The following is a 14322-nucleotide window of genomic DNA, read 5'->3' as shown; positions in this document are numbered from 1 at the left end:
CAAACAGCCTTTTAACACAATGCACAATGGGTTAACCCCTTAGGTTCCACAGTGAGCATAACAAGCATGCTTTAATGTATATACAGAATGATTTTACTGTTGTAGGTAAAAAACATGCACCACAATGTATTCTTATTGCACTGTTTCCAAACACCCTGGTGCACACTTTAATATTCTCGACTTTATAATGACTTGTAGGTCTGCATGACCGCTAAGCAATCTGTATACGACAAATGACTTAAGAGATGTAAAGATACTAGCAGGCACTATTCTTGTTAAATATGCCTGCTGAAGGTGATATAGAATGAATTAAAAATTGAACAGGATGGAATAAAATTGCCACGGCAGGTGTACAGAACTGGCAACTCAAGCAGAGTAATTTCACTACTGGAATCCCTAAGAGATACAGATATATGTCAAATTATAAATCTAGACAAGAAGAAACCTTTCTTCACCAAGACAGCAGCAGCAGCAGCACATTTCTAGGTATTATTATCTTCGAAAGAACAGATGTACACAGAACTTGGAAGTATTTTATGCTGAATGCAGGTACTCATAAAGCATGTGAGTTTAACACAGTCATTAATATCCACCAAGATTCTAAAGCTAGGTTTACATTATTTTTGGACGCATACATTGTGACTCCTAATTTGCATAATACTAGGGACCTGGTGAACTTCTACTGCAACAGTATCTATGCTTCACTTATAACAGGACTGGCCCAAACATACTAGTCCCTAGTCCAGAGACAGATTAAAGGAGAAGGGAACCTTAGACAAGACAACAGCCTTGGACCCCTATCCCTTTGACTGTTCCTATTTCCAGTGCCTGTACTGGCATGCCCCAATCAGACCCCAGCTGCTTACAAGTACAGTACATTGTCAAGTGACAGGCAGGTTCACAGATTAGGCCTATTGTGCTATCCCCCTTGGTTATGAAATAGTTGTAGCCTGGCTCCATGGACATCCAGCAGACCTTTGGCCCTTGCACTGCTTTACACCTTGTGTAGACAGGCTCTGGATGCAATCAGTGCATTCAGCACCTGTGAAAAAATCTATTATGTACTTTCCATTGACTCCTACATCAAAGGCTTTCTTGGAAAACAGGCCCCAGTGGATGAACAATATCAATATATGGGGTAGAGTGAGGTTCTCTACATCACAAAATAACACAGGTACATTTTTACACATTATTTTGTTATTTGTGTTGCCAATGAATGTTATAAAATGTAATGTTATTTTTAGGGCCTGTGTCAATGGGCTTTTGTTTACTTTAGCAGATTTTGCATTTCTATACTATGAGACTGTAAAACCCCCCGTGAAGAAGTTAAAATCCAAGTCCGAAGAAGGACAACTGCAGGCCATATGCACCTTCCGAGTGATCTCAGAAGTATCTTAAACTGATGCCATTGACACAAGCCTGTTGACGCAGACCATTATTCATGCAACCTTTATGGCACCAGAACTGGATATTACATTTGTAGTGAAATTGGATATGACAATGAAATACAGCAGTATATGCAAGCCCTTGATTACCTGTATAAGAGATTGAGAAACTGATCATCACTGAGCTCAAAGTTCAGCTCCTGAATCATGCTTCGGAAGTCCTGAACAGAAATCAATCCATCCTTGTTTTTATCTATTCTAGCAAAGGCTGCAGCAAAGTCGGGATAATACTCTCTGAACTTGTCCCTGTGTACAAAGAAAGAAGTAGGTTATGTCAGATTTAACCAATGTGGGTGCAGGGAGTGCAAATGGTTCATATTACAATTTCTTCTACATCCACCATTCAGCAGTTTCCACAGATCAGTGCAGGGTTTCTGAACTGAAGGAGACTTTGGATAGTTCCCACTGGTTAGAGACTATTGAGGCCCAAGGGCTGCATGTCAATTATCAAAAGGCTGCATGCGGCCCCCAGGCAAGAAGGTTAGGCACCAGGAGTTTTCATAATATATGAGAGTTATAGCTCTTTATACACTTTGCAAACAAGTGCAAATAGGATTGCAAAGTGTGTGGACACCTCCAAATTATTCAGTTCAAGAGTTTCACATAAAGTGTACAATTGAGGCTCCTTTCACATGTGTTTTCTGTCTAGAGTCATCTGTCAGTTTTTCAGACAGATCCAGACTGAACCACAATGTATGTCTACAGGTCATTTCACACGGGGCAGACTCCGTCTACAATCCACTGGCTCAGCAGGGTATTTGGATGCTGATCCCCACTGAGCAGGTGGATGACAGGTCCATGTCAGCTCCACTTTGCGGCATGGACACAGCCCGCTCTCTATGGACGGTTGGATGTAAACAGATCGCCTGTCCATTTACCCCCGACTGCCATCTGATCCGATTCACTAGACGAAAGGGGACACAATTCCCCAGGAGGTAGGCTCCATAGAGGAGAATGGTTCCAATCAGGTTCAATAGACAGGTGGACCCGATCAGAACGTTTGTGTGAAAGGGGCCTTTGGGTGGGTGGATAATCATGATAATCAGTCTACATCCATGTCTGTTCAGGTCCATTTTTTAAAATGGAACAAAGCTGAGTCCTTTTCTGTTTAGATGGATCTAAATAAATGTAAATATTTGGTCTCTGAAACAACTAAGAAAAAACAAATGTAGACTGATGTAACTTAACCACTTTCAGACCGGACCAATTTGCTGGTCAAAGACCAGACCACTTTTTGCGATTCGGCACTGCGTCGCTTTAACTGCCAATTGCGCGGTCGTGCGACGTGGCTCCCAAACAAAATTGACGTCCTTTTTTTCCCACAAATAGAGCTTTCTTTTGGTGGTATTTGATCACCCCTGCGGTTTTTATTTTTTGCGCTATAAACAAAAATAGAGCGACAATTTTGAAAAAAACGCATTATTTTTTACTTTTTGTTATAATAAATATCCCCCAAAAATATATAAAAAAACATTTTTTTCCCTCAATTTAGGCCGATACGTATTCTTCTACATATTTTTGGTAAAAAAAATCGCAATAAGCGATTATTGATTGGTTTGCGCAAAAGTTATAGCGTTTACAAAATAGGGATAGTTTTATAGCATTTTTATTAATAATTTTTTATTATTTATTTTTTTACTAGTAATGGCGGCGATCTGCGATTTTTATTGTGACTGCGACATTGTCGGGGACCCATCGGACATTTTTGACACATTTTTGGGACCATTGTCATTTATACAGTAATCACTGCTATATAAATGCAGTGATTCCTGTGTAAATGACACTGGCAGTGAAAGGGTTAACCTGTGGGTGGCAGTGTAGGGGTTAAGTGTTCCTAGGGGTGTGTTACTAACTGTGGGGGGGTTGGGCTTTCATTTAGTGTACACTGATCTCTGCTCCAATCACATGGAGCAGAGATCAGCGTCACTAGTTGCTAGGCAGAATGAGAAAATGTTGTTTATACAGCATTTCCTCCATTCCGCCGCTCCGTGAGACGATCGCGGGGATGCCCGCGGCGATCGAGTCCGCGGGTCCCGCGACCAGACTCACGGAGGTCCCGACCAGCGCGGGAGCGCGCCACCGGCGGCGCGCTCCCGATGGTACGGCGGCAACGAATATTGGACGTACATGTACGCCAATATGCCTGCCCGTGCCATGCTGTCGACGTACATCGTCGTGCGCTGGTCGGGAAGTGGTTAAAGTGATTGTAAAAGCACAACGTTTTTTACCTTCATGCATGACGTGTGTGGCAGTCCCTAGCCCCCTCTAACACTTACCTGAGCCCCTCTCGATCCAGCGATGTCCAGGAGAGCCCTGGCTCACCGGGGACTTGCACTACTGATTGGCTTTTGGCAATCACAGCCAGTGAGCCAATCAGAAGATGGAGGGGGCGGGGCCGAGCTGCGGCTCTGTGTGTGAATGGACACACAAAGGGCGTGGCTCGGAAGCGCACCTGCTTGGGTGCCTCCAAAGCAAGTTGTTTGCTGTGGGGATACCCGGCAGGAGGGAGGAGCCAGGATTGCCGGCGTGGGACCTGAGAATAGAAGGATCCGTGCTGCTCTTTGCAAAACCACTGCACAGAGCTAGTAAGTATAACATGTTTGTTATTAAAAAAAAGAATAAAATCTTTAATATCGCTGATGTAAACTGAACTAAATTTAACTGAAGACAGATGTGCAAACCTTTAAAAAAAAACGTAATTGAATGGATGATACTCATGTGAAAGGGGCCTAACGCTACACCATACACAGTCATTTTAGACAATTGTTCACTTTCAACTATGTGGCAACAGTATCAGGAAGGCCCTGTTCTGTTCCAGCATGACTGTGCCCATGTGCGCAATCCAGTTCTATAAAGTCATGGTTTGATGAGATTGATGTGGAGTTGGAACACCAATTGTGAGCCAGGTCTATTCATCCAACATTAACAACTGACCCAACAAATGTTCTTTTGGTTGAATGGTCACATATTTCCACAGACATATTACAAATCTGTGTATAAAGCCTTCCCAGAAGGGTGGAGACTGTTATAGCCACAAATGGAGAGACATACGCTATATTAATACCCATTTTTTTTTTTATGAGATGTCCACCAAGCTTAAATAGACTGTCAGGTGTCCACAACTTCTGGCCTTAATGCATATCAAGATCTGCTGGGTTAGGATGTATATATGCTATCTAAGCCCTTGTACACACGGTCGGAGATTCTGACAACCAAATCCGTCAGATTTTGTCCGTCGGATTTTGTCCGAAACTGTTGCATACACACGGTCGGACAAAGTTGTTGGAAAATCCGACGTGATTACGTTATTTCGTTATGACGGGACTACGTTCACGCTAGTAGCCAATAGCTTTGGTGTAGGAATTTGATCTGAGCATGCGTGGCACTTTGTCCGATCGGAATTCTCTACACATGATCGGAGTATGTCCGATCGGAGCATTTTGTCTGAAAATTTTACCGGCAAGTTGGAAAAGTTGGTCCGTCGGATACTCCGACGGAAACAGTCCGATGCAGACCACACACAGTCGGAATATCCGACAAAACGGTCCGATCGGACACATTCTGTCTGAATGTCCGACCGTGTGTACAAGGGCTAAGGACTACAAATTGTACAACGGACTTGAATATGACTAGAAATGACTGGATGATTGCTGTGCTATGTGAGGACAATAATGGTCACTATTAGGTACATTCTTTACTGGGCATCACGCTTTTCCAAACTTTGAACATAAATAAGCAATTTACAATCCACCTATCTGCCATGGAGAAAATGCAACAAACTTCTTATGACACATGTGCTGAATTCTTTCATCAAGGTAAGGGAGGCCAGTGTTCCTTACTTGACTTGTTGTTCAATATCTTTGATGTTCAGAGCTTGGGTCTGATGCTTGTGAAAGGCATGCATGTCCTGGTGGAGCTTCTGCTGTGAGTTGTAATGTTTCTCTAAAGCCTGCTGGTTGTCTTCTACAATACGTTTGCTTGGACCGCTGTCTCCACATGCAAAGTGCACTCCTAATCTCTGTAAGAATTCCTGATGGGTGAGGTGTCCCTTTCCTTCTGGATCGTACCTAGAAATGAAAAACAATTCCTTTGCAAAAACCACAACAGATCACATGGGTATAGCTAGAGGACTATGTACTCAGACCTTTATGTGTGTCAGAACAGTTTTTCACTTTAAGTCAATGAGAATACAAAAGAATCTCGAATCAGCATGATGCAGATTTGCTTTATGTGGGTTATCTGTAAAGGAACTCAGATGGAATTTGTGAGCATCTCAAACTGATCTCAAGTGCAGCGGAAATGCACCTGAGGGCAATTTTGCATTTCCTTTTAACAAAAACTATACTATTCTGGAGGATACAAATGGACTAAAGAAGCTGCATAAGTAAAGTCCCTTCAGTCACTTTGATTTTACATCTCTTTTTCTCTAGGTTCCCCATACCCCCACTTATACTTCCTTTTATTTCTCAGGGTCTCTAGTGGCCAGATATTCCCACCACTGTTCCAGCATCTGCCAAATTTGCACAACCTTTATAAAGCCAAATGATGGTGTCACGCAGCCTGAAGAATTCTGCATAATGTAGGATAAACAAATAGGTGAAGAGTCCAGTTCTAAGAGACTAACACTGTTAGGAGCTTGTAAGTGGATGAAAAGAAAACAGCATTATATTTACAACATAAATTGTATTTCAAGACTTAACCTTAAAGGGATTCTTTACAGCTAAAGAAAATAAGGCTTCAGTTTGCTAGTAGGCACAGCAATGCACCAGCTCTTATCTTTTCAGTGATTCCCAGCTGACAAATCTGCCACCTGAGCCCTAATAAAAAAAATTACTATATATTTCCAGGTATGGTGGAAGATTTGGCATTCTCCATTCAAATCAATGCTCAGTTTTGGGGTGGCCCATTGCTGTACCTGAGCTCTGTCATTAGGGGGACAGGGGAATGGTATGCCTGGGATAACATCTATAGCTACATAGATATTTTAGGGGCATTTAGTGAAGGATTGGGGAATGATGGAGAACTGGAAAGTCAGAAGCAGATACTACTATATGGTGCCTGAACTGCAGCCTAAGGCCTGCCGTTGATAGTGATCTCAGCCAGTTCAGCAGGAACCAGCCGAGATTCGAACCGTGTATGGGCAGCCTGAATGTGCCAAGTTGATTGATCGATCAACTTGGGTGCAACCAGCCTGGTGGATTTCCTTGTGCTTTTGGCCAGTGGCTGCTATAGCCACTAGCAATAATCACTGTTTTCTCCCAGTGGGGACAGCTTCCCCCAGCCTCTCCCGCTGGAAGGATGACAATGTATTGGTCAGAGGTATTCCCCTGTCAGCACTTTCTGTGTTGATAGGGGGATTCGTGCAAATTTCTTTACTGCAACCAGTCTATGGCCTACCTTACTTTCTTAAGTTGTGTCTCACACATGTGACTTTATTACATATGTACTTATAAGCAACACAATAAGAAAGAACACTTAATATAGGAAACTAGCAATATGAGAATTAAGTCAAAGGTACATGGATACTAATCTTTTTAATAAGTATATCAGCAGCATCAGCTCTCTATTTCATCATGCAGCTAAATTTAACCTAGTTCCATGGTCAGAAACGTTGTCATTGTTTTTCCAGGACTCATATAGAGCTTTCCACATAACTAAAAGCCTAGGCATTTAGTCACATGTTCTCTCCTTAAAAAGGAGGTTCCATCCTATCAGCAAGGACCTATGCTTTTAATCATGTGAACAGCACTGCAGAAATCCTGGAGCGGAGCTTTTTCTGGGAGGAAAAACTGAACCAAGCAGATCGGCATAACAGCCAAGCAACTAACATTTTCAGAACAAGGATTTTTCCTTTGTGACTGTTTATTTTAAAGCTGAACTCCAGGCAAACAGCTAAATACACAGATGAAATACACATATTAGAACTGTTTACCGCCAAAAGGAATTGTATTTTAAGTCATCCAGCCCTCAGATTTACACAGTGCTACCACACAGTACAGTCTTTTCTAGCAGGTGAAAAAAGACCCAATGCTGAAGTTTCCTTTTCTGAATGTTGACACTAAGATCCTTGTAGGTAGACTTCAGGCGGTTTTACTGAAACATATTAATGCTGATCAAACTGGGTTCATGCCAGGTACTGTAGATGTGCTCAGATGATTGCTAGGAGACTTTTTGAAAATCTTGAGACTCTTCATGGTAACTTGGGTGCAAGGGTAGTAGCCTTGTTGGATAGCAAGAAGGCCTTTGAGTTGGTAGAGTAGCCTTATCTACTTTATCTGCTAAAATCGAATGGCTTTGGGCCTATTTTTGTAGCTTGGGTAAGACTATTAAACACCGCCCCGTGAGGCTGCATATAAATGGCATTTTCCAATTTTTAGGGGAACCAGGCAGGGGTGCCCTTTGTCACCCCTGCTGTTTGCCCAGTCCATAGAGCCCCTGGCCACCAAATTATATTTCAGTGACTCCTTTTCGGGCCTTAGGCTGGGTCAATTGAAGCAACATGTGTCATTGTATGCGGATGACATGCTCCTGTAATTACAGGATCTGGGCCCCTTGTTATCTGCTGCATTCGCCCTGATCTAGGAGTTTGCGGACTATTCTGGGTTCTGTATAAACTGGTCTAAATCGTCCCTGTTTTCCTATTGATGTCATTTTGACGGTACCTGGGGACTGCCCCATAACGCTGTCAGGGTATAGATTCTATCATCATTGGTTTGTTATGGGGGTCACATCCTCCCAGGCTATCCTTAGCTGTTCTGAAATTACCTATTGCCATGGGGGGATACCAGATCTCCAGTCACATTATTCTGCCTCTCAATTGACTTTTCTTCACTGGAGGGTTTTTTCCCCAGATCCCAAATGTGACCATTGTGTTGAAGGTGGCGGTGGCTACGTCCCTTGAGGTTTTACTAAATATGCTCTATAGGGATGGGGTCCCGGGTAGAGAAGTGGGCTCAGTGATGGCCCTCCCTGAGAAGGCTTTCCACGTATGTTCTCAAAATGTAGATGATATCCCCTTATCAATGTCCCCTAATAATCCTCTATGATTCAACAGATCTTTCGGAAAAAAATGTAAACTTGAGAATGGCTTCTTATGGGCCCATTATGGAATCAAGTAATTACACCAAATATTTCAAGAGGGTAAACTAGGTACTTTTGAGCAGCTATGTAGACAGTTCGGTGTACCTAGGACTTGGCACTTTAAATACACCCAACTCCGACATGCCGCACTTGTGCAGTTCGGAGGCGTAATTGTACAGCTTAAAAATACTTCATTGGAAACTATTTTATAGGACCCCGACCCTGCCAAGAGTATCTCCAGGTATTATATGGCCTTGGGACCTGGGGATCCTAAATTGATAGAAAGACCTAGGGCCCGATGGCTGGTTTTTGCACCGGAGTTATCAGCGGAGATGTGGCAGGAGGTGCTTGATACTTATCTGACCACTGTCATCTCCTTGATGGATAGGATGATTCAGTTACGATTCTTACTTCAGATTTACTATACACCTGTATGCCTCTGTATGCATAAGAGAGACTCTGCAACTTGACAGAAATATCAAATGGCAGAGGAAACTTTTCTTCATATGGTGTGGGAATGTTCCAGAAAAATGCCTTTATGATCTATGGTGACAGAATTTATAGCCGATACATTTGGTCTTCCTAATTTATGTTTCCCCTTGCTGTGTCTTTTGAGAATCATTAAAGATAAGGAGATGGATGTGGCTACAAAACTATACCTTAGACTCCTTTTCTTTGGTGTCTGCAAATTCATAGGTGGATATATACTGAGAAGCTGATGTTGGGGATGTGGATGAAATTAGTTAATGCTGACATTCCGCTCTATCGAATGATATATGAGGCACGAGGATCCCCCAAAAAGTTTAGGAAGGCCTGGTTTCGCTGGGTGGTTTCTAGTGATAAGCTAGAGGGAGAGGTAGATGTTTGAAATACATTCATAGGGTTGAGACCTACTGGTAATGTTTGAATGGTTCTTGCTGGAGGTATGGTACCACACACTTATTGGAACTAAGGGGAATGTGTTTAGCTGCCCCGGTTTACATCTGCCTTAAGGTTGTTTTTTTCTATGTTCCACAACTGAAAGCTGAAGCCTGTTGCCTTTTTTTGGGGGTTGACATAAAAAGGGGGAAAATGCATATATCAGACTCTGAGAGATAAGGTGCCTAGTATTTTATTTTTGATGGAAAAATACATGCAACGTTTATTTTCTGTATATGCAATATTAGCCTTAGCGCCTGTCTTATGTATATTTACTACCAATGTATCTTATGTGAAATGCTTTTGACACTGTTTGTAACTCTTATTGCCTGATAATAAAAACTTGAAAAAAAAAAATTCAATTCAATTCACTTACAGGTCTCCTACCATTACTAGGCAAAAAAAGAAAATCAGCAGACAGATCAGCTCATCCCTCCATCACTCTAAGCTCTCTTTCTGTCAGAATGCTTCTTGCATTGCAACAAACTTGACTAATTTCTTGTGCCCCTCTCTCATCTGCACTCTAAGCCCTGCTGCACAAGGACTGCAAAAGACTAATACAAAGTCAAATTCAATCACTTACACTGCTGGCATTAAAAAAAATACATTAATTGATGTACATGTTGTATTAATAATTACAGACCTACATTCATTTGTGTTTTCTATAACTGCCTGGAGTTCAGCTTTAAGGACAAATATCCCACATTTTTATTTTATATGCAGGGTTTTCATATTCCTATTTTTCAATGACAATTTCAATCAGTACCAAAAACCAATCCAGCTCTGGCTCATCAATGTACTTTATTATTTTCTATTCATGGTAAAAGCCAGGCACTTTGTTTCCAAGTAAGGAATTTTAAATGCTTGTTACACTCTTGATATTTTTTTTAATCTTTGCTAATTTATAAATGAATTATACATTATCCACCGTGGCACTAAAAGCAAGAATCTTCACAAAAGGATTCCGCTTTGCCTATTATATGTTATGACAAAGCTTGGCCCATGAATGAAGAACCTATTTATGTGTATTAAAAGATGGAATGGGGCTTTTTTTACAATTGAATTCCGCCAAATATTACAAAGTGATTTAACATCAGGAATAGAATGTTAATATTTTCTGTATAATAAAAGATATTCAGGTGAGTGGAATACAGGTCTGTTAAAGCCTTTGGCAAAAAGACACTTAAAGCTAAACTCTGGCAAAAAATGTAAAAGTACCCTTGAAATGGGACTCTAAACTACAAATGTTAGAAGGTAATTTTATCTAGGGGAACAATAAAAAACTGTTTAACATTCCTCATTTCTAACTTCCCTGGCAGCTGGCACACTCCTTTTCTCTTCCATGATCCGGGTTGTTGGCAAGCCCTTGGCATCTTCACCTACAATGTAGGACTGCTAGTACTGCATTGTATGTGATGACATCAAAATGCCTTGCAGCGAGCTGGATATTACATTTCAGATATCAAACGCAATGCCCTTATGTGTGCTCTAGTGAGCCTTTTATCATTTGTACTTGTCAACTGTGTTGTATGTTTGGAGGGATGCCAAAGGATACACTATTTCTGATTCTAACATTAGGACTAATCAATTATATTTGGATTCTTTATTTTAGTATTCACTTTCAGGAAGGTCACTCTTCCTGATTTCACTAGCATTTGGAACAAGCAGTGAGAAACATTCTCACACATGGAACATATAGTGCAAGAAGTGCCTGAACAAGCGCCTTTCTGGCAGGATTACTGGGGATTAAATGAATCAAAATTGGAGATTTAAAACTATTTAATATTACTTTTAAAAGTTTACGTGGGATTTCAGTGATTGTGATTATATATTCTTCAAAGGTGTTTTACTGTGACTGCACTGACTGGTAGTTACATTGATCACATAACCAATTGACCAATAAGTAGTCTAATGAACTCCTGGCCATAGTTACAGGACAATTGCTGTCTTAGGCCGCGTACACACGCGGGGACTGTTCACCCAACTTTGTCCGCTGAACAGTGTTTCGGCGGACAGTCCGCTCGTGTGTGGGCTTTCAGCGGACAGTTTCAGCGATCAGTCCGCTGAACAAGGTTTTTCAGAAATTCCGAAAAACTGTCCGCTGAAACTTTGTTTCAGCGAACAGTCCCCTCGTGTGTAGGCTTGTTCGTCAAACTAAGTTCCGCGCATGCTCAGAAAGGATTTACACGCCGAAGTTTGCATTGCAGTGTATAGGACGTCGTTTTCTAGTCCCGTCGTACGTGCCGTTCACGTCATCGCGCACGGTTTCAGCAAACTGTTCGTTCGTCGTGTGTGGCCATGTCCGTCCATCCTAATTTTGAGCGGACTGTTTGCTGAAACTGTTTGACGGACAAAGTTGGGCGAACAGTCCCCGCGTGTGTACGCGGCCTAACCTACATTCTTGGAAACTCACATATATGCAAATTAACAATGTGGATTTATATCCTGTCATCTATTAGATTAGTGGTCTCCAAACTGCAGCTTGCAGGCCCCTTTGCTTGCCTTTACCCAACCTTTGGACAACATTCCTCCCACAGACATCAATAATGTAGCAAAATTCTTCTTACTGATACAAACAATAGGGCACTATTCCTCCCACCGGCACCAATCATAGGGCACTATTCCTTCCACTGATGTAAATCATGGAGCATTATTTATTCGACTAACATCAATGATGGGACTTTATTCTTCCTACTGATGGTGGCCAAAGAAAGAGGAGATCCCTTTAGAAACATGTCCCACCTCCAGCACAACTCCATGAGGATGTAATCCAGGCGAATGGGCTCCCATTGACAGCAGCAGTGCCTCCAACTGTGCATTCTAGAAAGCCTTCTGCAGTGCTTCTTTGTGGCATAGTCCCTGAGGACTGGCTCTCCACGGGACCTCCGAGTGGCTCATCTGCTGCCCTGGTCATGCTATACTCTGCCTCCTGGTCTGTTTGTGGTTGCATCTTATTTTTATTACTTTCTAAAAACATACAGCTTTTAATTACTACTCTATAACCTGTGTGTGGGTTTCTTCTATTTGTGTATGGTTTAAATGTCTCCTGGAGCTCCCAGCAGCACCAGACTCTCTGTGTAGGAAAGCTGTCACTGTATAGTACCTGGGCACCTGTGACCATCATACAACCACAAGATATTAGATATTCTAATATGGTGTAACATACTGTGTTTTACTGATTTACATCTGTTTATTCACTTTTTACTTTCCAATCAGAGTCCTTTATGATGCCCTCATCTTGCTTCCACCAATAACGCTTGGTGATTTGAGATGTTTGCTCAGCAATGCTTTGTTTTTTTGTTGTGTATTCCTCCCACTGACACCAATGATGGGGCATTATTTCTTCTACTGACACCAATGAAGGGGCAATACACACAATTGACACCAACTAATTCTCCCATTCACAACCAATGATTGACCTCTATAACTCCCACTGACACTAAGACCCCTTTCACACCACACCGCCCAAAGCGTGGGCGGTAAAACGCAGCTATTTTTAGCTCATTTTGTGGCGCATTTCAGCTGTTAGCGGGCGCTTTTACCCCCCCCCCCCGCTAGCAGCCAAGAAAGGGTTAAAACCGCCGGCAATACACCCCAATAGCAGCGTTTTGCCGGCGGTATTACAGCGCTGCCCCATTGATTTCAATGGGGAGCAGCAGTGAAGGAGCGGTAAACACAAAGCTCCTACACCGCTCCAAAGCTGCTGGCAGGACTTTTACCTGACGTCCTGCCAGCGCACCGCTGTAGTGTGAAAGCCCTCAGGGCTTTCACACTACATACAATGGTGCACCTTTTTTAGGGCAGATTGCAGGCGCTATTTCTAACGCTATAGCGCCTGCAAAACACCCTGGTGTGAAAGAGGTCTAACAGTGGGACACTATTCTTCCCACTGACACCATTGATGGGGCACTATTCCTCTCACTGACACCAATGATGGGGCACTATTTCTCCCACTGATATCAACAATGGGGTACTATACCCTCCATTCAAAGCAATGATGGAGCCCTATGTCTCCTTCTATCAACAATGGTTATCTTCTAATATCTAATATCAACAATGGCTTTCTTCTTACCACTCTTCTACAAAGGCCAGATCTGTGGCATGCACGACTAATAGTTGTCCTGTGGACAGATTCTCCCAGCTGAGCTGTGGATCTCGGAAGCTCCTCCAGAGTTACCATGGGCCTCTTGGCTGCTTCTCCGATTAATGGTCTACTTGCCCAGTCAATTTAGATGGATGACCAAGTTTTTTTTTGTTTTTTGTTTTGTTTTGTTTTTGTTGCAAAATCTTTTATTGAAGCATACACAAGGTACAAAGAGTGCAAATACTGACAAACAGCTGAGCAACATAAATTGGTTTAAGAACAATGCTAACAACTAAAATTAGCAGGCAAAAACAACTTGTACAACCACATGTAATTGGTAACTGGCTGTAAAAACGCCATTTTGATTAGCCAATCAATATTTTAACTGTAAAACCTAGATTAAACAATGATTGCCAATCAGATTCTAAAGCAATCATTGAGGACTTGGCTCCGTTCACTGAAGGATTGGCTAGAATAACGGCTGTAGAAGGGGTCTACAGAAGGATCAGGCGGGCATGGAAGTCAGTGACCACTCTGTCGCGGTACGTATGTGTAAGAGGCCCGCACGTGTGACATGTAGCAAGTGGATGACCAAGTTTTGGTAGGTTTGCAGTTGTGCCATACTCTTTCCACTTTTGGATGATGGATTGAACAGTGCTCCGTGAGATGTTCAAAGCTTGGGTAATTTTTTTATAACCTAACCCTGCTTTTATAACCTAACCCTGCTTTAAACTTCTCCACTTTATCCCTGACCTGTCTGGTGTGTTCCTTGGCCTTCATGATGCAGTTTTTTTT

The 14322-nt window shown here is 42.2% G+C and overlaps 1 protein-coding gene across 2 annotated transcripts in view; it reads right to left on the bottom strand.

The window, feature by feature from the left end:
* Window positions 1-14322, bottom strand: part of EFCAB6 (EF-hand calcium binding domain 6) — a 270887-nt gene that overhangs the window by 47106 nt on the left and 209459 nt on the right. For both annotated transcript variants that reach the window (XM_077469390.1, XM_077469391.1), the window contains exons 23-24: window positions 5285-5512; window positions 1536-1691 (exon numbers count right to left, since the gene is read on the bottom strand). In XM_077469390.1, coding sequence (XP_077325516.1) covers window positions 1536-1691; window positions 5285-5512 — 384 coding nt within the window. The remainder of the gene's footprint in view (window positions 1-1535; window positions 1692-5284; window positions 5513-14322) is intronic.

The sequence above is a fragment of the Lithobates pipiens genome, unplaced genomic scaffold (genome assembly GCF_037356315.1).
Source record: "Lithobates pipiens isolate NorthernLeopardFrog02 unplaced genomic scaffold, aLitPip1_a1.2 Scaffold_8, whole genome shotgun sequence".
Lineage (NCBI taxonomy): Eukaryota > Metazoa > Chordata > Amphibia > Anura > Ranidae > Lithobates > Lithobates pipiens.
Note: the sequence above shows the minus strand (reverse complement) of the source record. Positions and strands in the feature narration are given on the sequence as shown.